Source organism: Varroa jacobsoni, unplaced genomic scaffold, assembly GCF_002532875.2.
Source record: "Varroa jacobsoni isolate VJ856 unplaced genomic scaffold, vjacob_1.0 scaffold_1320, whole genome shotgun sequence".
Lineage (NCBI taxonomy): Eukaryota > Metazoa > Arthropoda > Arachnida > Mesostigmata > Varroidae > Varroa > Varroa jacobsoni.
The window spans coordinates 88222-111747 of NW_019214222.1; the positions used below are offsets into that span (position 1 = coordinate 88222).

Below are 23526 nucleotides of genomic sequence, written 5' to 3' on the forward strand. Positions count from 1 at the left end.
CGAAACTACTTTAATTTGTGATTTTTATTTAATATTTATACCGTTGATAGAAACATACTATATCAACGTTTTTTTTTACATGGGATAATTTTTCTTCTGCGCAATACAGGTTAAAAGCCATATTAATTGAGGAATCAGCTCCAGCCAGTCATGCAATAGAATGTAAGCCTGACTACCAAGCGATTCACCAAGAGAGTGTCTCATACTTGATATGATCGTTGATTTACTACAGAAGCTGAAAAACTGGGCGCAGTTGAGAAACGAAGCCATGGATTGTCGGCGGGAGATGATGAACCTGAGTAATGGACTTGCTAGACGACTCTCTGACAAAGTAACGAGAACCCTTTTCGACCAGGAGCTCTTAGGCTAGAATCTGGCCGAACTTTTCATTTAAACTTGCAGTAATGTGAACTTGAAGAACTTTGTTAGCAATCTAGGAAAGGTCTTTAAAGATAAACGTGATAGTATATTATATATGTGTCACATAGTTCAGCTATTCAAATGCTAAATCAGGAGCATGATTTAGTATAGCACCTATCTTAATCTGTCATGTATAAGGTATTGTGGTGTATTGTACAACGTAACAGAGTATACGTGTGGCAGAAGGGTAACCGACAATATTTCTAGCAGATGATTCGCTACGGAGTTTGCCAGAAACAATTCATAATTGTAGCCATAGATAAAACATGGCTAAAAATAACTACTTTTACAATACGAAGTTGAAATGAAGATCAGAAAAGCCTATAAACTTATAAATCATTATTCTGGAATCATATTTTCGTTTGGTGTTACACTGATTTTTCGCTCTCTTGCTTACGCCAACTCGTCTGAGCTTCACTGTCGACTATTTGAATGGGTGCGTACGTAAAGTTGTCACATTGCTTGTCATGTTGCATACATTGATCAGGCGCTCGCGGTAGTCCTGACATAAGCGAACTGCCTAGTTTCCCATGGAACCGCGTCCGGAAGAGGATTGCATCTATCGCATTGACATGAATAGGGCGGCAGCAATAGAATCCTTGAAGCGGTAAGCTGCCACGTCTTTTACATAACTCATGCCGCCTACCCGATTCCTAGAAAAACAAATTAACGAAAGACATATCATGAACATAGTCCAACCCTTAGAGAGAAACTTTCCCGTTCCCATTCTACCGTCCATTCCTGCGCTTCTGTTTCTCTAGGGACTTGTGGCTGACCGTAACGGCTTTGGTAAGGACGTCCATGTCGGTGAATATGTGCCTTGGGTTGGGCGTTTTTGCTCGAAAGATATAAATAAGGAAACGTTAAATCAAGACTACGTGAGCTACAACTTGCCAACCTCTAATAAATGCAGTCCTACTACGAATAATTTCTAAGGATAGGATAAGCACGTTCTGAAAATAATGAAGGACATTGTTGACTAGCTAGCGGATAATTGTTGTTTAACCAATAAATGAGTAAAAAGTAACTATACTTCCCGACAATTATTCACAAAATTTTTTCATGGGTAAGTTCGCCCATTATTATCACCTCGCAAAGGCATTCTACCCGACCCACTCCAGGTCCACCTTGGGACGTGTAGGTCTGTATTACGTTTTTTATGGCAGAGAAATAGCCTTGTTAAGACCGCATGACGATGGTTGACGTAAAGCGAAATTGTTTACTTGCGTGTTTCAGACTTAATGCATAAAGGCCGCTCTCTGAGTTGGAGGATGTTTCTTGTAGAAAATATTATTTAGGAATGCAACTCGTTGGCAAGCTAGTTAGTTGGCACAAATGCAATAAGCGACCAGGTAAGCGGTTGGGCTCTTCTTACCGTTTCAAACGGGATTCGATTAAACCCGGCACTGGCAGCAAGGAAATTCTGCCATTCGATTCAGGATTCCCTTTACCTTTCAATGGAATGTACGTTTCGGCCATGCAGCTTTCGCCGTTATTGTAGAGTGGAATACATGCTAGGATTCGTCGAGCTCAATCAGCAGTCGACAGAGCATTAAGATCCGGCACCGAAAATTGTTGCTTTTAATGAGATGGAAAAGAGAGGAAATGAGGATGGCGGGTTGCTCTGAATACAAACAGCATCGGCGAAGCCTAGACAACGTCCGGCAAGAAAGCAATGACGACGATAGATGAAGAAAGAAGGCAGGAACAGCGTAATGCTACATACGGAAAGCGCAGATAATCCTGAGTAATGGTAACAGGACTAGTTTCTACCATTTCGTACAGACACCGTTCGCCTAAATAAATTCTTCGTCATCTTCAGATCTACATGTGATACATACTTTATCAATGCTGTACCTTTATATGATAAATACTTATATATATACGATGCCGTATGAACGGCTGACGTAGCAGTATGTCATTGAGTTTGGTGTTCCATAAAAACATAGAATAGGCCTATAGGTTTGATATAGAAATTGTACGCGCTCTGATGCTTTGTGTGTAGGGCATTTACAATATCAGAAAGTGCATCCGCAATTGAAGCAATATGTTTACATAGTGTAACGTGTAGTAACAGAACATGGAAAGTGGACCAAACACCATCACACAATGGAGATGAGGAGACGAGGCCGTTACGTGAATACGCTACAATAGCCATGTATATCTGTGTGCTGTCCCATTTACACAAACAGTTCGTGATTGGAATCCAACAGTAGAAGGAGATGTGGTTATTCCCAGCTGGCTTAAGTGTGTACGTGCATAGACGACTGGATGCATGCGTATAAACTATCATACGGTACTAGTAAACGTTAAATCTATACGCGTACCGGAATTACTTCGAAAACAGTTCTAAGGATTTTACCAATTTTTTAATGGATTCCCATTTTGGAGCTTGGTTATGAAAATCTAATTTGAGAGGAAACTCCGTCCAGGAATTTCATAAACTTCTCTGAACGTTAGCAAAGGACGCTACAGAATCAAGAATATGTATTCAATATACGATACCAAAACACCATTAAGCTATATAGTTCAAAATGTCCTATATTGAAGCTGTTAAGCATGAGGTTTTTCCACCACGTATCGTCAAGTTCAGATATTACCCACTGCGCTATTTACGAGGCCGAATTGTTAGTTAAAAGCGATAGATTCGAACAATATTTGTAGAGGGTTGTTGATAATAGGTGAACCTTAAGTATATAACCTTAACCTACGCCTTTCTTATTACACTTGTGCAGTGTTAGAAAGCTAATTATATTTATAGGGGTCAGCCATTTCCTAATGGCTAAAACACAATAGGTTCTTCCGCCGTAGAGCGTACCCGCAACTTTCCGGCCAACATATGCTAAGCACACTTGTTCGTTTAGCACAATTTTTAAAGAAATATATGTTTTTACAATTGATGATATATTAGTGCATATGATATCGGTGTCCATCTACGTACTTGTAAACATTATTCTCAAACATGAAGAGTGAAAAACTGAAATTGCTGCCGTTGATTACGCTCGACGGGAAAAATAAAACCTACCTTCTGGGTCAAACTATATTTCCGCTTCGGGGCCGTCTTCCGTACGGCTCTTCCTATTATGTTATCCAATTCCTACAAACTGAGAGATTGTCTCAAGTCGAGTACGTATACGTATAGTAGAACTAATGTTAAAAAAAAGTACGAAGTCCGTATAGATACTGCTAAGAAGAAGGAAAATACTGGACCCGTGCTCGTTAACGAATCTTCCAACCAAATAAAAGAATTTGGACTTTTTTACTCAGACATGCAGCTGAGCTGGCAATAGATAACTCTCAATTAATTCGAGAGCTTTCAGGATAAATAAGCAGATTCGGTTAAGCTGATAATAAAAAGACGGCTTTCGAAAACGGTAACAAAATATACATATACTTTTTTGGCAGATTTTTTGAAAACACTTTGCCTGGCGACGAAACATTTAGTGGATTAGATTACGGGTAACTGAATACACAAGTGAAGAAAGAGCGTAATTACCAACGCCAAATAGCCGGTTCCGTTTGAACGGATTTATCTAGTTTAAGAACATGCTCTATGATACCAGCTCGTTCGTGACTATTGCACCATATTGCCGGATCTATTATATTATATAATATTGCTCTACAGAGTAGTCCGTTTCGTTGGATCCGATTGGAGGAGACAGTGGCTCTGTCCTGAATCAGTGGCAGCATCGCTCCTTGTATAAGCTGAGGAATTTACTGATCACCTCGTAGATCGGGTGCTTGTCGCTTGTCAGACTAAACGAGAACATGCGAGATTATTCGAAAAGAAAAAAACACTAATAAAACGTAACGGGGTAGTGTATGGTTGACCTTCAAAGATAAATTTTCTAAATGTAAGTACCTAATTATGTTTTTCGACGTATATCTCTGCGCTGGTTGAACTTCCTTTGTAACGTACGGCTTGCCCCCGACACTTTCATCCTTATTTAATGGGCGCTGTTTCCATTGCTATACATAAATATATGTTACGCGCTTAACAACTCTAATCTCAGCTAGTGGTAACATGCTGTTTTTAGTACGTAATAGACCTTTCATCCACTGCCAATTTACTGCGTGAGCTAGATTTTCTTTAATGATAGTAATGTTTGTACAAGGGAAATTGCTAGCCACCAGCACGGCTAATTTTCACGACGTCATCATTCAACCACATAACAAGTAGCAATAGATGTATCGTTTTATGAGAATGTAGGTCTATAATAGAAATATCGATTGTCGCAAAAACAATGTCAAGTCACGCAATATATATATAGTTGTTCCCGTCGAGGCAGCTTTTCAATGTGTTTTTTTGTCTATCCGACAGGCTCGAAACGATCATTCGAGCGAACGGCCAGTCGCAGTGGCGGGGTCGTAGTAGTAGATGATGGTGGCAGAAACCACTACGACCGCGATAAGTGGCATAAACGAATTGTCACGCACCGCGATGCTAACGACAGATGATTATAGTAGAATATAGGTAGTATCAGTAACAGCGAGAGCAGCGGGAGGTCAATGGAGCTTACGTCATTGACGTTGGTTGTCACAGCAACAGCATTAGCAGTATCGGAAAGTTTTCTCTTGTTTTATTATTATTGTTGGCCCCATTTCGGGTTCAGTGAAGTAGTTTACTGCAGCATGTAAGCCGTCGACCATTCGGCTGGACATTGAGACGGGCGATAGGTGGCCAGCCGACACAAAAGTACATCATGAAACTGCACTTCATAGCTCTGTGACACAAAGCAGAAAAACGGCAAAAATTAACCGAAACAAAGGGATATTGGAGTTGTTGATAGTCGTCAATGGACCTATCTGCAGGCAAGGTACATCGTCAGTTAGGGCGGCGGAAGGAGCTGGTACGACCGAGTTAGAACTAAGGAGGGTTTCGTCTGACTGTTCTCTCTTCATTCATTTACTGGCGAGGGTTGCTCAGGAAACTTAATAGGTCCCCTGTGGGCTGCTGGTGCCTTTCTGCTGGATTCTAGATACAGAGGCTGCCTCAAACGAACTCATACAAAATACAAAATGAACAAAAACAAGGATCCGTCTGCCTGCCCATCAACCGAACGTCGCGTCTTTTTAGCCCACTGACTAACGGCTGTGTCACGTGCACCCTGCGCATATTGCACATAAATACTGATTGCACGATGTCTAAATAATTATGATCTTTAGATTGATTCTGGCTGCAACAAGCCGTGTATGCTCAACTAGTAACTTGATTATGTCAATAAAAGTAGACGCCACCGTTAACGTGGCATGACACCCCATAGCTTGGGGCGAGGAAAAACGTAAGACCTCTTGTTTACCTGTTCGAGAAATTTTTAATTAGAATTATTGGCCCGATTCAACGTCCATCAAGCGAGCTTATATGTAGAGCATCCATCTGTAGTTCAAGAATGTAGTAGCCACAGACGACTATCTCTGGCACGCGCAACATACATCGCTATACTATGAACTCAAATGTTGTAGTTCCCATTCTTTGATACGTCAACTGATTTCCTTTACCGACAATGTCGTATGCAACTTATGTGGTACCAAACAAGAAAACAACTTGCGCAAACATTACGATACGGTTTCAACACAGACAAACGGCATAGAAACGTGTAAATGTCAGACCGCAGAAAACAGAAGCCAATGAGATTAGCGCTACTGAACTGGTGTCCGGCCTGCGAAGTAACAGTGATGCAGTCAGTCCCTTTTCCCCCGTTTGCTCGCGTTCGGCTGATCCAAAAAGCTGCCTCTGCTGAGTATGGCTAGCCGGCCCGCCAGACCGAAGAGGACAGCCCGAGACTAGTAGCTTTCTGGGAGAATAATCTAGGAAACGGTAACGCTTGAATAGGCCGTTTGTTGCATTTGCGCACTACACTTGACGTGAGATGAAACAAAGGATTTGTATCGAAGTACGTATAATTTCTAGACGCGGCCTTAGTGCGCTTTTGTGGATTTGAGTGCAGCGATAGCATTGACATTTACCATCACAAGCAAAATGAGTGAGTGGGACAGGCTGTACCAAGTAAGCATGGGGCTATACGAAGTGGTCAGCTGCCAGCAAAGCCGGGCCTGAGGCTATTCTAGGTGAAGCGGATATCGGCGTGGTACGTTCGTGTTGAATTCAACGTTTGCCTACAGCTGCTCACTTAAGTTTGTTTCGGCGTAATGTGGTATCATAACATGTCTTATAGATTGAAGATGGTAGATGAACTGGGATGTTCGACGACTATTTACCTAGGAAACCCTAAGCCAAGATTAAGGCAAATATCTTATTTATTATCTGCGCTGAATTAAATCTGCGCTATTTTGACCGATAAACATCTGCCATTTTTCTGCTAATGGAATAATCCCACTACTGAGGATCTTCTGCGGTTTCTGGGCGAAGTACTGAAATAACTGATTTTTACATTGCTTTATTGAGACTAAATGGGCTGATGAAGCAAGATTTGGGCTGTATAGAGAATGCATTGAAATTTGAATATCTTCACAATTCTTGCCGGTTGGATAAATGTGTTTGTGATATGGTATTGTCATTGTGGAAGACGACGGTGGTTTTTCGGTGGCTTCTGATCAGTTATTAGCAGTGGACGTCCGAATCAATTGGTTCGCCAGACGGCAAACGCTCACAGTAGTGCTTGGTTCTCTTCCAGTGTCGCCAGATACTCTCTTTGTCATCAGTTTGGGCTTTGCCACAGAGTGTGAAGCACGTTTTTTACTGTTATCGTCTGTGATATACTTCCCATCATCCGTGTTCAACCGCTGTTGGAATGGCTCGATTCGCTACGTCTCCGTGGAGTTACGATCTGGTAACTTTTTTGTGCCAATTAGTGTGGCAACCAAACGTTGAGTTTTTTCGTAGCCATCTTTTTTTTCAAATGGGTCAAAACTGATTAATGATAAATATTTAGTTCCTTGGCCACAACGTTGGTTTTGCTTGGCTTCTGCAATAATTGTGTCAACCTTTTCCCTAATCGGTCGACCGCTACGGGAAACCTTTTTCATATTGGAATTTCCAGAACGAAAGCGACAAAGCTATTTTTTTGGGCTTTTTTTTGTTCCGATAACGCATCATGACCAATAAACAGCACTCATACATACATACATACAGCACTAAATGAGAAACACATTCTTTATGAATAACTTGTTACTTTAGCGTAATAAAACTAGAAAATATAGCAAATCTTAGTAGGAATTTCACTCACTTTCAAGGTGCTCTGTTTTCAAGTAATCGAAAACATCTACTACTGTCAAATTCTAACTTATCGACGCCGACTATTATCTGAGATATCTAACTTTAAAGTCATCTAGCTATAGAATGTGGTCAGTACTTGTTTAACATGATCCTTTTAACAGTGTGCATATATTGTATTGTAATAGCGTGAACAAATACAGAGATTTCTTGTCTTCTTGCCAGACTAGAAGCCCAACTGTCCTATAATCAGTCAGACTGCTAAGCGCTTCTTGTTGCTTAGGTGGCATCTAAAGTCAGAGATGCTGGATTGCGTTTTGGAGCCTTCTTCCTTTAGCATCGTTGTTCGTGTCGGTACGAAAAAATTAAACATGTCCTTGCCAGATGACTGACTGTGCCGTTTATCGTTTGCTGTAAAATACATTTCGTTATTATATAGACGATGAGAGATAATTAACAACAAGCAAGTTGCAAGATAGCCTCCCATTGTCATTGCAGTATTTGTATCTGTTGCTGTTTCTTTCGACACTGAACGATGCGGGGAAGGGTTTCGTTCATTGGTCACTTTGCTTTGCGTGCTGTCATTATAGGCCTCACAGGACATCCCAATGGGCAAGGCTGAACTGCGACACAAACTAGAAATAGCCCGTGCAGTAGAAGCAGCATCGGTAGCAGGAAAAACAGCTGCCGCTAGTATTGTTAATGTAATTCAAGCTGGAAACGTCTGTTCGAAACCGTGATGACAGTGTAACACATAGACTGGACACATAGGACTGGATCACCTAAATCAGTGGAAAGTATTACACTGTAAGCAGGACAAGAAAAACGCCTGCCTATTATATATTCCGACTGTTCCTAGCCATATATAGTCACAATAGGACATAATAGATTTCAATAACCCGTGGTTATTTCGTGCGTATACTGTAGTTGCCTGGAAACGAGAGGGCTGACTATAACATGGTGTGACTTCATTACGGATTAAACATTCTACCAGCAACAATACGGAATTTCCCTGACATGGCGAACCAAGTCGTGTGCTAGCTATTGTGAACAAAGAGCCAAGATCGAATTCGATACGGTCCGAAATTGCAAAATAAATCTGGATTTGACAAATGTAGAATGATATGTTCTGTCCTATGGGTAAGAGCATTTATGAACTCCGATCATAAACACCTCGATACTTTTTGCAATATTTATCTCTAATACGTACTTTGTTTCAAATCTCTTTGCGGTTACAGAGTCCCAGCGAGCGAGAACCAGTGTAAAGGTAGCACTTTATTGCTACGAAAATGGGCGATGTACGTAATATCCTCCGTGGGAGGGACGCAATGAACGATGTCATGTCGCAATCACATCCGGCTCCGGACAACCAACATCCGCATTCGCCCACCTCCAGCGACCCCTGGAGGTGTGTCTAAGTATTACTCCTAATTATTTCCGCAAAAGATTGTAATATTATATTTGTGTGTTTGCACCCAGTTGCACAGTCTTAGAAACAATATTTCAATACACGCCAAGCTACATAACTATAACGTTAAGCATGTCTACATCTTATTCAGCGTTCCGAACAAGGAGAACTATGCCAGCACACTGCTAATCTGCAATAGTTCGCGTAGCTTACATAGGATATATAAAAGCAGCCAAATACGATGGACGAATCATTCGGGTGGCAGATTCTACACTTCATTCGACTAAATATCTTTAGAAACTACAAAGCAAAATGTGTTTCGATTACTAGTTGTGTACACACACACACACACACACACACACCCACACACACACACTCTCATACACAGTTTCTGATCAGTATGTGCCATTATCGGATCTGATTTTTCCTAACAGCAGGCCCGGCACAACTTAAAGCTAAGTCTACTAGAATTTCCGAGAGAAGCAGTATGGTTAGACAGGCAAGTGCCCGAAGCCAGTGCATCCCGAGGCGGATGCCACTGTAAATCTACTACTGATTTATACCAATGTTAAAATAATCCTACAGCTCTGCGAGTCGCTTAGTTAAGCACTGACTGCCATAATGTAACAGCTGAATTTAATGTTGTGGTAGTCACGTTTTTATGTATACACTTTATTTTCGATAGATCGCTACGGTCCCTAATTGCCGCTGCAGCGCCGTGGCAAGCGGCTCCACAAAGTTCGACACTGCGTAAAGTTCGCTTTTCTGCAGCAAAAAATTGATTCCGCCAAAGATTAAATTAGATCGGGCCCACCCAGATTAAAAGTATCGGTAGAAGCGCGCGCTATCCCAAAAGCAACTGGACGTCAACGAGTTGCGTGAACGTACGCGCACATATATATTGCCCTTATTTAGAGCCCTGAATAGAGCCCCTATTTTCTCTCGCTGCCTATCGTCAGCAGTTGACATTACAGGTTTAGAAAGTTTAGTTTTCCAGCGTGAAATATGGGAAAGATCTCTTTTTGCACCTCGCCTGAAGATGAGCTATATCGTTGAACACATACGCTTCCTTGGCCCTATTACGCTCACAGAAAGATTCTCCAGTTGCAATCGTCGTGTCTAAGCTATTCCTTGTGTGACGGAATTCTCAAGTTGGCTGTGGACTTATGGGGCACTTGTATAAACTTACATCATAGTACACCGGATGCATAATTTGTAGAAAATAAAGCGGCGTTCCAATTTAAGCTAAATGTTTAGACAAACTTATGCCATTTTATATATATATAGAGAAGGAGAGGGAGTGGGAAAAGAAAATGTGTAAGCTACATACAAAGTAGACAATATTTTCAGACTTCTTTTTGCATTTGCTGTTTGCTAGTAAGTTGCTATAGCTCAATAAAATATACGTACATGTTTGACTGTGCAAGTCTCCACAAGTCATGACAAGGAACGACTGATCCTTGGGGGCTGGACACGAAATCTCTGGCTGACCTAGTTGAACCCTTTCGGGAAAATGCTGAAGCCCATGGTCTACATATGTTTGGCCCGTTCAGACTAGACAACAGATCGATGACGCTCGCTCTTCTATTTAACGAGCCTTCTGTACTATTTCTCTTGGATTTTAGTCTCGTTCCTCTTTATCCTTTATATACGCGGCGAATCACCAAATGCTGACGTGATTCTATGTGACCACCGAACCGGAATGGGACACACTAAATCTTGTGAAGAACGGACCGTATCATAAAAAATGGTACGTCAACAGAACTTTGTTGGCAGTGTTTAGAAGCAACGAACAAGACAAAGACCGGTCTGACGCCATTGCCTTGCAGTCCAGTTTTAACTAGCTACGTTTACAACAATTTCCACCAGTGTAGCATCAGGCTACGCCGACTGTACTGGAAGCTGAACCAAGTCGTTTTCTAGCTGGCGGTACGCCCAAACTTGTCATGAAATGGTGATACATAAACTTCTCCAAGAATAAAGCTACTAGCTATATACTTGAAGTCCTTGGATCGTGTCCAAGAGCTGCTAGCTCTGAACCTGCGCTTTTTCGTTGTTGTCATTATCCTAAGCCACAGACAAAATAGCTGGTTTTTTGCTGAGTTTGACAGGAAATTAGAGCTCAACGTGGGGTAACAAAAGCAGTGGGCCTGACTACAAAAATACCGTTCAATAAATGGGGAAAACAGTAAGAAATGGAGAGAACAGAGACGATGACTATAGCAGTTTTATTTGATGTCTACACATCTGGTTTCTATAGAGTGTTAGATACACAATAACTTATATAGACGAATTAAGAGACTTGCTCAAAGTATCGATAGAAGATGCAATTGATCTAGTTCGGAACTCTCAACGCATGCACATGCGGTCTTATCTGCAGCTGAAGAATGACGTAGTTGAGCTCCCACTATGTAGGTAACCGCTTGCCTCCTGTCCAAGCACAAAATTGTTGATGTGAAGATAGAATAAGAGCAAACGATTGTCCATTGAAACCAGAATAATGGGCTAACTTTGCCCGCAAAGCGGTTACGACGGTTTGTTTATAACCATTAAGAGATCCTTAAATAGGTGCAGTGCAAAATGCATCTCCAAAATGTCTGTCTCATCACTGTTATTACATTAGTTTTGGTGAGTGAAATTAACTTAGAGGCTCACGAGCAGGCAGGCAGGCAGGCAGACAAAGAGTTATTCCCAAAATACTCCGTCATTCACAGAATGGACATAGTAGAAAGTATAGCGTCATAGGTGACTTTGAAAGGTCGCAGACGATGTTTAGGTCTGTAATGCTGCTACTGCTAGCTTAATTCAAGAACGAGGCTCTGCTTCGAAAATGTCACTTGGCAGTCGCACGGAACAAGTTTAATTGCCTTTATGCGGATACAACAGCTAGATACGAAACAGCCGACGACTGAAACCCACCAACTCTAAAATACCTTGACATGCTTTGGAGTTCAGTTGTCCTCATTCAGTATTTGCTCACAAAGTATTTAAAAAGTTATCCCACCGCTTTATACACGAAAGACCCATTCGTCCCCGGCAAGGGGCAGGAAGGGGGCTCAATATTAGTCTGAAGAGATATTGGACCATTCAAGTGAATTAGTCATTTTCATGAAGCACTTGAGAGATTTACAACTTGCATTAAGCTTTATATTTAGCGACTTGAGCGAAGTACTAACTGTTTATTTATTATTATGCCCGCAGATGGACAGAATACAAGAGCAAGTACCGGCCCTTCTCGCAGTATTCTTACAGTGGGGGCTCATGGCACCGAAACCAGCCCCTGGACGCTACCGATGGGCCCAGTTCCTGGTACGCAGAGGTCGCCGAGAGGATACACAAGGTAAACAACTATTGCATGTTTACATTGTTCGAAGCAATGCCATCGAAAAATGGCCCGAGTTAACTTCGAATATGTTGTATGACAAGCAACAGTCACTGCTACGTAGTAACTTTCCATGATCATGGAGAATATAGCATAGGTCAGCTGCGCATGTAAGCCCACCTGCATGAGCTCAGTGCATAATGTTTCCCGATTTTTGATCCGTCTAAAGTTGCAGGCAAGACTTTTAAGCATCTGCTTGTTGGGGCAACATAGAAAAGTTTAATTACATTGTATTAACTTTATTAGCTGTTTAAGACTTAAGTTGTGATAAACGAAACGGTTAGTTCTAGGTCGTGTCACGGCGTACGTAGGAAAACCAGCTATTGTAAAAAGTGAGCTAGAGAAGTAGTTATAATGTAACGCCCATCAATATCGAAACAATTATTATAAGCAATTTCAACGAAATTCCTAATCTGAACGTCAAACATTGGGTAATCAAATTATTTATTCGATTTTTTATTGTTAGGCGGAGGAGTACAAGACGCGCTCGCGTTCTTCTGGCATCGGGGAGACGGATTATCCCTCGGAGCGAAACCGTCTGATCTGGAGTAATTCGGTGTCCGCGCTAACGTTACACGATACGGTTGATAGCGCCGCGGGATATCGCCGGCAGAAGAGCAGATTCCACTCACTGGGACCGGCTTTCTCCTTGACCAAGGACAGTCAGTATAACTTCTAGAGTATTCACATTATTTGCCAATAAAATAGCTTGTAGGAACTGAGTATGTCTAGGTGGTAACGGAGATGATAAACCTGAAATAGACATACATAATTCGCAATAATCATTCTACTCGCTTGTCAGAAAGCATAATTTAGAATGATCCTATCAACAAGGACGATGAGTATGCTGTTTGTGCCGCACTCACTCGTTCGTCGCTTTCGTGCACCGTCATCAGCACTTCCATATGTCAAACTCATTTTCTAGGTAAGCCGTCGTTGCCCGCTTCAGCTGGCGGCGGAGCCGCTCGTACTATCAGCAAGCCACGCACCAGTCGAAGCGTTTCACGTAGACGAGTTGCAGATGGCGGAAAACCTCCACCACAAGGGGCCTCTCCAACTAAGAGCACAACCCTGATTCGTACGCCTTCTAAAACACCGCCCAAGAAGGACGGCGAACCTAAAGACGGCACAAAGGTAATACAGTTAGGACAATCTATTAGCCCTTAACACTGTTCAACTATGAGCTAGGCTTGGTACATTTAGAAAATGTCGTTAGATGTTACTGAAGTAGTCTAGGCAACCCTTGAGTTGTCACAAGGCTCTTCAGGACCGTTCCCTAATATCTAATAATTTGCGAAAAATAATCACTGATTAGAGACGCTCCATTAGTTTACTGTTCACGCATTGCATGATTCAAATATTCGCTACGAATTCGCTCTAAAAACTATACCGACCAATGTCTAGGATTCAAAACCGCGAGCGGTTGTAAAACCAACTCCCGCCAAAGAGGATAAAGCGAAACAAGATGACAAAAAATGGATCAAACCTTCAACCAATGATACTATCGGTGAGTATTGCCAATGTCCCAATGGAGTTTTTTTCAGCGAGACTATAAAATGGAAGCCATCTGAGCAAAGCGGTCACGGCTCCGTTATTGATTCATTTATGTTTCTTTCTTCTTTTAGATGCATCCATCAATAACGTGTTCAATAGTGACACAGTCCATAAGGGATAAGTCAAAGTTTGATGTTTTCTAAGACCAACGTAAACGTTTACGGATAATTTGTCAAATACGCATGTAGACGGCGCACACGTAGATTTTAAACGGTAAACTTAGGCTAAAGTAGTTTTACAAAACTATTCATTCTGCATAGGAACCCGATACGTTGAACTACCCCATGAATAACTATTATAGCGTCCGATCGACTCGTCGTTTACCCCACGCCTCCTATCTCATTTAACACGCTATCGGCTTCCAACTGTCGGTGAAGATTGGGCTAACAAGCTCAGATCAGCTGTTCTATTAGGCAGTGAAATTTCAACAGAGAACAGTACATTTGAGTATTACTATAGGCGCTAATATATATAGATTTAATTCGTTCGCTACTGGTTGCTGAAGGGCTGTGTATTTATTAAAGGCCCTCGTCTTTGTTCTGTCCTTTAACGCGCGTCTTGTTCCATTGTCAGCTGTTCCGTCCTTTCACCTACTATACGATATAGTTTAACTTGGCTAACTTACCTCTAGCTGGTGCCGAGCTGGCTCTATGGTGGTGCGTACGGATTGCGGCTACCAGTTTAACCTCAACTACTAGCAATTGTTAAACTACTATCTTGCAAACACGTATACGGCGCCGTCGTGACGATTCCTGCTGCTGCTTCTCGTCACAGTGATGAATCTGCTGTTGCTGGTTAATTACTTAGTGTAGCAACATTTGCCAGTAGATGTATTGCATCCCTACTTCCGTTCGCCTTTACTACTAGTTGATTTATTGCCGCTTGTGTAATTCTATTCTATTTTGCGCCGCTGTTATACATGTGCCTTTGTCGCTCGTTGCATCCCCGGCTGTCGTTCTGTTTGTTGTTGCTGTTGTTGTTGTTGTTGTTATTATCTCGTTTTCTAGGAGAGAGAATCCTCGCTTGCATTCCCGAGATGCCAAATGGCAAAGGCGGGCCGGTCGTCGTTCGAATCGTGTACGAGAAAGTCAGTCAGCGACTTTGATTGCTCCGGCTCGTTGGCTTATAACCTGTCCCATATTGCATCTGGCAAAAAGATAACAAAAAACGAGGGAAAGAGAGAGAGAGAGAGTGAGTTAGCGAGAGAGCGAGAGAGAGAGAGAGAGCGAGAAAGAGGGAGAGAGAGAGAGAGACGAAACGGGAGAAGCATGAGAGTGCAAAACGAGATGGCGTAATAGCTTTGGCGCCTGACACTGTCTGAATATCTAATTCAATGTGGGCGCCGTGACTGGAACAGATGTATTCATTGTAGGCAACGATTACCTCGGGCTCCGCCCGTAAGTCGACCCGTTCCTGTCCTCCAGGTCACCCCGTCCATATCTAAACCCCACCCCACTCATGTCCAAAACCTCTGCTCGACCTTCTTCCTAGTACTCGCCTGCCTGCGTCGCTATGCAACCGTCAACTATTAGATCAATTAAACGAATGCAGACGACCGCGCTTGCTCGTTTACTAGCTCTTACGATATCGCTCAGCTTCGATTAATGTGTCAACCGCTGAATGACTAGGTTAGTCAATCAACCCGCAAGTAACTGCTATACATACACGAAACGAGTCCGCCAGGTTGCCGTGCGTACAAGATTCAATCAATAATGCATCATCAATCATTTATCAATTCAAAGGTGGTGACCAGTGTAACGTATCTCATCAGTTCATGCCTAACCGATCCTCAATCACAAGTGCTTTAAAGCCGCCTCGGCGCCCGAGCAGAGTCAATCTCCAAAGGGTAGAGCTACTTCGAGCCACACCCATATATAGACTGTCTGCGAGGTTGGTCCACCTTCAGGACGACCTCATTTACTTCCGTATAATATACTATTATATAATAGCCAAGAACGCCTTGGAAAGCAATAGCAGGAAATGTAAGACAGGCAAACAGGTGACGACGCTGATTATGATGATGATGATGATGATGATGATCGGCCGACAAACGAGCGAACGAACGACCGACCGACCGTCCGTAAAAGCACCGTCATGACCGTTCCCTTCCAGTTATGTTGGCGTGTACTTGTCGACGTGTGCGTATCTCGTAGTTTTTCTTTGCTTTTTTCTAATATTACTCTTGTTTATTTCTATGTCTTCCCATTCATAGTTACATTATGTTAAAATATTAAACATTTATATGGTGTTATTCAGTGCTAACGATTCTCACAGGGCTTATTAACTATCAATTGCAGTAAACTTACTTCTGCCTAACATAATTCTGCCTGGGCTCTAAAGCTGATCTGTAGCAAAGGCGAGCCAGTAGTTTGTTTAATCGAATGTAAATCTTTCAGCATTAGTAGTGAGCTCACTGTAGAGCTTATGACTGTACTATCTTTTAGAATGTTTAGCAGAATGTCGCCCGTGTCCTTGTGATGATAGTCTGTAGTGGCTACACTGCGAACAAGCTTTCGTTTTAATAGTGCATAAAAAGCTACAGCTATATAGGTTTATCTTAGCCTGCTGCTTGGTGTATGGTGTATATATATATATATATATATATATATATATATATAGTATTTTTACTAAAAAGATTTAAAAAAACTCTATCGTACTTATCCGTTTTACTACTACCCTCATTCATTTTTCAAGTTCAAGCTAACATTTACATGGATTCACGTTGATGGCTTAATGTGTTTCCAGAAAAGGAAAAAGAAAAAGATAAGAGCCCACCAGCTGCCACGTCCGCTCCGAAGGAGACCAAGCCCGCTGCCCCTACACCAATAGCTCAGACTACTAGCAATAACGATAAACCTGCCGAACTAGCAAAGAGCGAGAATACAAAACCAACTCCCGTCGAACCACCAGTTACTGATAAACAAAACGTGCCCGTTAGAAAAGAGGAGCCAGCTAAACCGGAATCGACGAACCCGGAGGAACCCGCAAAAACCATTGAAACTCCGATGTCAGCAGGGGCGGTTGAGCCTCCGAAGACGGCCGCGCCTGCAGTTGCGCCGCCTGCTAAAGCAGCAGCGTCCGCTGCATCTGCCGCCTCCCCGGTGCCTGCAGCACCACCTGCTGCCAGCGCGACACCTGCTAATGCCCCTAAGGCTGCTCAGTCCGATGTGAAGCCCATAGTCCCTGTTCCACCCGCGTCTACTTCCAGTGCTACACCCGCAGCAGCAGCAACGCTGTCTGCGCCCTCTGCAGCCCCGCACTCAGCCTCGGCTCCGGCACCGGCTGCCGCTCCACCTCCAGCCATCCCTTCGCAATCAACAGTAACATCAGCAGCTGCTGTTCCCATCGCGCAGCAGAAACCGGCGCCGCCCATCGACCCAATGGCGCAATCATTTATTGATCCTAGTACGATCGGAGGCGGGGGAGGCATCAAAGCTGCACCAAAACCTGGAGATTTTAGCTTGGCCAGGTCAAGGCTGGATGAGTTCTGGGCGGAGGGTAAATAAGAGAAGTACACACAGTGTATTAATTTAATGTGTTACTACCGGATACACACACACTATTATACATACATTTGCATTTGAGTATGCGCTTCTCACGCTCAACAACGAACCGCGCTCTGTTACATGACAGAGGGCTCAGATATTGTCATAAGCAATCATATAATCGAACGTACGCGGCTACCATCTGCTATGAGCAGGTGGCAAACAAAATGGAAGGAGCCTTTTTCGGGCCGTACCCAGAGCCCGTCCGGGCTTTCATCATGATCGCCATTATGATTGTTCCGATAGGTCACCATAATGGTGACGGTTGTACCGATGTATGTATTCTGTTTTGCTGCCATCGTCTGTCACATGATGACAGCCGTGAGCTCCTTATGTCACAATGACAGGGCATCACAGCAACCGACACGAGATGACGCTGTAGTGGTTGAAGATGTGTCATCACCGTGCAGGTGTCCAGACAAAACGTGACGGAAAAACACCTACCGGTAGGAGGTGAAAGATCAAGGTTAATAGAGAACACGCGAGTTGTTGAAGTCACCATTGTCACCTCAACTGACGCGACAAAGCTAGCACGAAGCATCAAATAAGAAGATAAAAGAAAATGGCAGCGGCACGCCATGAAAGAGCAGGTTTTAGATGGAAAGCGACAAATGCACGTATTCATACGAGCAGCCGTCATTTCAGTGATGATCTGCTTTAAACTAGAGACGGAGTAACTCACGGCATGTGCACATTCCAGTTAGCCGAGGAAATCGATGAATGGGCCTCAGGAGCGCGAACCTGTCAATCTGAACAAATGTATGTCCAAAGAAGCTATCTTGCGCCGCTTAGTCCACCGATCGATTTCCCACTTCCTATCCTGTTTCTATTAATTATTTGTTGACAACCTTTTATCATAGAAGAAGCCTCCCTAATTTCATTCTTAATTTTCGCCCCGTATACGAGGCATTCGTGAATAAGTCTATCGAGGATCAGACAACTGAGTTAACTCTCCTTGCGGCGACGTAAGGACTCCGCATCCTTTCCTCGGCCATATCCCACACACTTCTCATCGGAACAATAAATGATGATAATTTTTCCCTGCCTGCCCATGCGTAAGAACCGTGCGGCGCCGGAACTGAAGCTAGTGCCCGTTAATTCATTTACCCGCCACAGAGTATTCGAACATCCGATGCGGCTTGATTCAGCATTGGCAAAGGGTTTCTCCAAGGGGTCGATTTTGGTAATCAACGGCGCATTATCGTTAATAAAAGAAACGATATGATAAGCACGAGAAGGTGCAGTTTCTGTGAAATGCAGAGAACGAAAAAAAGGCAACTATCAAAGTCGATCGAGGATGCTTTTGCGTACCTAGACCACAAATAGGTAGCAAGGAAGACTACAAAGGCCGTATACTTTTTTCTGGTGAGCAGGCCTACGCCGTGTGCGCGGGACATGCTCAGCTAACATTGGCAGAGTTAAAATCGGCTAGAGGCTAACAATCTCACGACAGTCATACACACATACATCTTTACTTGCATCCTATGTACCTATCAATTGACACAACGGTACGAAGACGAAGTGCAACAGTATGATAACGATGACATTCATTAAAATATTATTAATATAATTAGATTAAAAAAGACCAGCGTACACATACTTGGAACTATCTATGCCCCCGGAAAATTACTGGGGTAAGAAATGCATCGCTGTCCAAGATTTCAGATAATGAAGTTCCCTGATAACAGTTTTCTAGCTCACTTGTGCATTTGTAGGCCATAGCCCCGACAGAAATGAAATCACTTCATCAAATGAAAGAGAAGTAACGCAGTAAAGGGTTTTTACGCAGATCGGAATCGAATCCGTGGTTTGGCATAGGAGGGCGTCCTCATAAACGTCCAGGTCAACCAGCAGCGCTGGTCTACGTCAATTAAGACAACACGGAATTCGACTCGACTGGCGTCACCAATTCACGATTCGAAGTCCGTTTTTAAGCATTAAAGAGTTGGTTTGTGTATATGACTCTAAATACTCCATCGTAATGTGCGGTATATGAAGAAAACGCGCACGTTTCTGCAGTGCACGCCTCAGATGATGATAAAATGGACTAGCAGACTGAAGTAGACATGGCGTTCGTGTACGTCAAACGAGAAACAATATTCCCGAGGTAAGATATTGAAGAAGCGAACAAAAACTAATAGTAGTCATTATAACTTATACTATGTCGCATCCTAGTGTAACGAGCAACTCCCGCACTATAAAAACACCAACAATAGAAAGAACACAGATAACAATAGCTATAATACGATACCGATAAGCAGGAACAACATATTAAGGCGACATTGCTTAGTTACTTAATAATAAAACAGAGAACCTAAACGGGAGGGAGTAAGGTATTAGTATGACAAGTATTATTATTATTTGTATTGTCTACCGTAAACAAGATTACTAAATAAAAACTTTACATTTTGTTCTCGTGTAGTACCTGTCTCTTCTATTATTCATTCCCTAATTAATACAATAAATATTTCAAATATTAAACATGGTTGTACATAGTACTGCTACTACTACTACTACTCTATTTACTACAAATGAGCACTTAATGAATAAATGATATTATTCCTTATATATTATTATTATATATGTCTCACCAATTATTTTCGCTCAGAAGTCATCCGTACCTTGAATCGTTATACGCATCTAAACCTATTTGTCTCACAGAGCTAATTTTACGTGATCGATTTTAAGTTATAGCAATAACGTAATTGCAATAACTTAAAACAACGTAAACTGACGAATAACATGTTGGCAAAGGGAACTTCATCAAGAGTGAACAATTCTGATACCGGCGCCAACAAACGAATGTTTTTTTTTTTTTTTTTTCGCTGACATCTTCCCAGCTTATATTACGCCAACACATTTTACAAATTATCCTGATATTAAAATTGCGGATCATTCACGTTTCGCCCCGCCTGATGATCCATCGTTTTTGCATAGGCCACAACCTGTATGTGGCCCTTGTGCTCCACATATTTAGTCAATCCTTGAGAAAGATCTAGCGTTTATGCTTACAAGAAGTAGCGTAACAATGGCGAGAATACAAAGCGTACCAGAAATCACAAGTTTGCTTACGACGGAATTAGGTTCACTTTGCCTGCCGTCTCCATCAGCAAGTCTATGGGATTGCAAGGTCGCTAAAAATGGCCTGCTCAGATAGTTCAAGTCTCAGCAAGATAGAGTGTTCGTAGGTGCTAATAGATCGTTCCCGGGTTGCCTCTTAGGCAGAATAATGGTTTACTAGATATGAATACTGGTATTTACATGTAGGTCATTGTTGTCAGGTGGTCGGGGTCCTAATTTGAAAGGCCGCTCGCATAACGTGGTTCGAGCTCTTTTTCTAATTGTTCTATCCGTTTGCGTTCCTCATCTTTTTTAGCCTGCTCCTTGGCGCGCACATCCCTCACGTAAGCTGCCCGTTTTGTTAACTCCTTTGATTTTGCAGTAAGGGCCAGCATCTCCTTTTTTAACCGAAGCATTTTGTTGTAATAACTGTAAAATGATCATTGGCATTTGAAAATAATTACTTAAATAATCAATCATGCAGCCTAATCAACACTAGGTAGCTATTTTACCAGTGATACATCCATAACAATCAATATCATTTTCATTGCGATCAGATACAACTACGAATGAATTGCCAGCGTACCAGCCACTTCGAAAAATGTCTTTTTGACCACATTTTGATGCAGAATGACTTCCGTCCAACAAGTTAGCTACCTGTTCAAAAGGTATCCTTTCTCTACACACATAACACACGTCTGGAGATTTTCACTTCATTCAAACTTACTTCTGGGTTTCTTCAATTACTTCCTCGAGTTGATACGTCTCCCGAATATCTACCAATTCACGATGGCGATTTTCAATGAGCTCTAGTGACGTATCTTGTACGTTACATAGGCTCTGCAACGTCGTCGCGGCCTCCATGAGGTCCTCACCATAATGCTGTTTCACAACACGCGCACAGCGCGTGATTGCTTCAGCACAATCTGACGATAGGCGATGCTTTTCGGGAGTGCACACGCAGTCTTTCGAATCAACTGTTTCTGGTTCCAAAGAACTGCCTTCTTCAAGAATTGTTGCCTTCGTGTCTTTACACATTTCTTCATCCCTAAGCGGCTTAACCGGAGACGGTTCGAGGTTTGTTAGCGAGACATCGATCATTGAATCCATTTTTCTGGAAGACACCGCGCATTAGATAACTTTCAAGATTCACCATTTTTAGTCAAGCGATCTATTAAATTATACTGGTATTGAAGGTTAGAACTCTTAAGTTTGTATGTTCTTTTAGATTATTTGATGGAAATGCTTCCAAAGGTACTGATGCCTGTTGGCCAACTGGCAGACAGCTATGGAAAAGATTTCATCCCGGGACGTTGTCCAAATCATAGGACATCGGGATCACTTTTAAATTTGAGAACTGGCCAATATGAGTGAGATCGATACCAACTCTAAAGCTTCACTGAAGTCGTAAAATGTTCATATTTATTTTATTCAAATGACATAAACACAAATAATTTACAATATCATGTTGTGGGTTCAAATGGTCAACGCTTCACACATCACCTACACCTCACGAATGTATGGGCAGTATATAAATATGAGCTGAAATGCAACATATCATTATTTTTGGTACGTCCATAATCGTGGCCCTTTTTATTATCTGCATTTGAATAAGAGGAAAATAAGAGAATTAATTATATTATACGTATACATACACAGTAACGCCTCATACCTGTAAAAAAATCTAACCGCTATCTTTAAAATGTCCTGCACACAATATAACGATAATATAACCAGTAATAGAACTTAAAATCGGCTTATTAATAAAATACAATTGATTTGTAATGGACGCCTAAAGCCCAATTATTGCGGCAACTCTTATCCATGTTGGATATCGCTTTTTTCTTTCTGCACAGCCAAAATCTCATGTTTTTTAAACTTTAGGGTTTATAGCTATTTTTCATTATGCAATAAATGATCAGATATAGCATAGTTCTTTACAATAACAAGTATTTTCGAAGTAGGTATTTGACTCCGTTACCTGCAAATTTATTTTTGTAATAACACAACTCACTGTATCTAGGAAACGATGATAACCGTTCCGAGGAAAATGAACTCATACCTTCAAGCGAACCATGTGATAAATTTACCTCCAAAATTGTGCTAGAGGGTCAATGCACTGCGTAATATCTGGGCTCATTTCTATCTGCTTTTAGATTATGAGCCCTATTTCAGGTGAATTTCTAATTTATCGCATTTAGGTGGATCAAGAATGCTAGTGTTCTGTTATAGAAATCAATTCAAATACTACACAGCCGAATATCATAGCATTTTCTCTAATCCAAAGGACTTGGATAAGGCTAAGATACTTGAAGGACTTCAAAATGAAGATTTAGCAAAATTGAGCTATATATACTTCAAGTACGTCAAATGTACCACCAGCTGATCGCATACGGTATGGGTTCGTATATATATATGTAGAGCCCTATACGTTCGGGGCAAAGATACCACAATCGACCATTGCATATAAGGCCGGAGTTCGTCTAATTTCAGTATGCAAACATTATAAGGCAACATAAACTCTACAAAAGTTTGCCGGCCACTACAGCAAGCAACAAGGTCGATCTTTCGTAATTCAGGGAATTTCAGAAGCATAGATTCAACATTACCTAGGGCTGCCGTAAGTACATTACTATACGTCTGATGCTTTCACAAGACCACACGATTGCTTGCGTCTCTTCAGAATAGAGCGGTTTCTCAGTCAGAATCCATTAACTTACTCTTTTACACTCACCAGCGGATCTATCGACTAAGTAGCGACTGCGGCTCTCTTTGCAGCCAGACTTACACTAATTCAGCTTAATGATCCCTGCCTCCGCATATAATGTTCATCTGACATCGCGGCAGGCAAAACATACTGCGCTGACAGCTGCGATTAAAAATAAGAAAATTCAGTGTAATGTGAGTGTCCAGTCACTTGACGATAACAGACGTGGCGTCAATGATCCGATTGATAAACGTCCACAATAAATGCACGTACTAC

General features: G+C 42.0%; 2 protein-coding genes across 8 annotated transcripts in view; one reads left to right on the top strand and one right to left on the bottom strand.

Annotated features, from left to right (window-relative positions):
- Positions 1–19904, top strand: part of LOC111268787 (uncharacterized) — a 41709-nt gene extending 21805 nt beyond the window's left edge. For 2 of the 4 annotated variants that reach the window (XM_022847975.2, XM_022847976.2), the window contains exons 2-7: positions 8833–9002; positions 12204–12342; positions 12851–13046; positions 13310–13518; positions 13789–13891; positions 16684–19904. In XM_022847975.2, the coding sequence (XP_022703710.1) occupies positions 8884–9002; positions 12204–12342; positions 12851–13046; positions 13310–13518; positions 13789–13891; positions 16684–17444 (1527 nt within the window). In that variant the 5' untranslated portion in view covers positions 8833–8883 and the 3' untranslated portion in view covers positions 17445–19904. Of the gene's footprint in view, positions 1–6373; positions 6510–7055; positions 7212–8184; positions 8402–8832; positions 9003–12203; positions 12343–12850; positions 13047–13309; positions 13519–13788; positions 13892–16683 lie in introns of those variants that run through there. The other 2 variants (XM_086971809.1, XM_022847978.2) reach the window with 2 other exon arrangements.
- On the bottom strand, positions 13368–23463 carry Pldn (biogenesis of lysosomal organelles complex 1 subunit pallidin). 4 transcript variants are annotated; one of them, XR_002685404.2, is made up of 5 exons: positions 23278–23415; positions 21271–21657; positions 20745–20972; positions 14564–15084; positions 13368–13501 (listed from the first exon to the last, which is right to left on the bottom strand). XR_002685404.2 is itself a non-coding variant. In XM_022847987.2 (4 exons), exons 2-3 carry the CDS (start codon positions 21651–21653, stop codon positions 20777–20779), a joined length of 579 nt encoding a protein of 192 aa, XP_022703722.1. In that variant the 5' UTR covers positions 21654–21657; positions 23278–23415; the 3' UTR covers positions 13395–13501; positions 20745–20776. The 4 variants fall into 4 exon arrangements, 3 of the variants coding, with proteins under 3 accessions (XP_022703722.1, XP_022703721.1, XP_022703720.1); XM_022847987.2 differs by lacking the exon at positions 14564–15084 and having other exon boundaries at positions 13395–13501; XM_022847986.2 differs by lacking the exons at positions 13368–13501; positions 14564–15084 and having other exon boundaries at positions 20031–20972; positions 23332–23463.
- Between the last annotated feature and the right edge of the window lie 63 nt (positions 23464–23526).

Excerpts from the sequence above, each read along its gene's own strand:
- Pldn (XM_022847987.2), bottom strand. The coding sequence starts at position 21,653 with ATGGATTCAATGATCGATGTCTCGCTAACAAACCTCGAACCGTCTCCG. Across the intron at positions 20,973-21,270 it reads GTAATTGAAGAAACCCAGAA|TTATTACAACAAAATGCTTC; the intron begins GTAAGTTTGAAT and ends ATCATTTTACAG.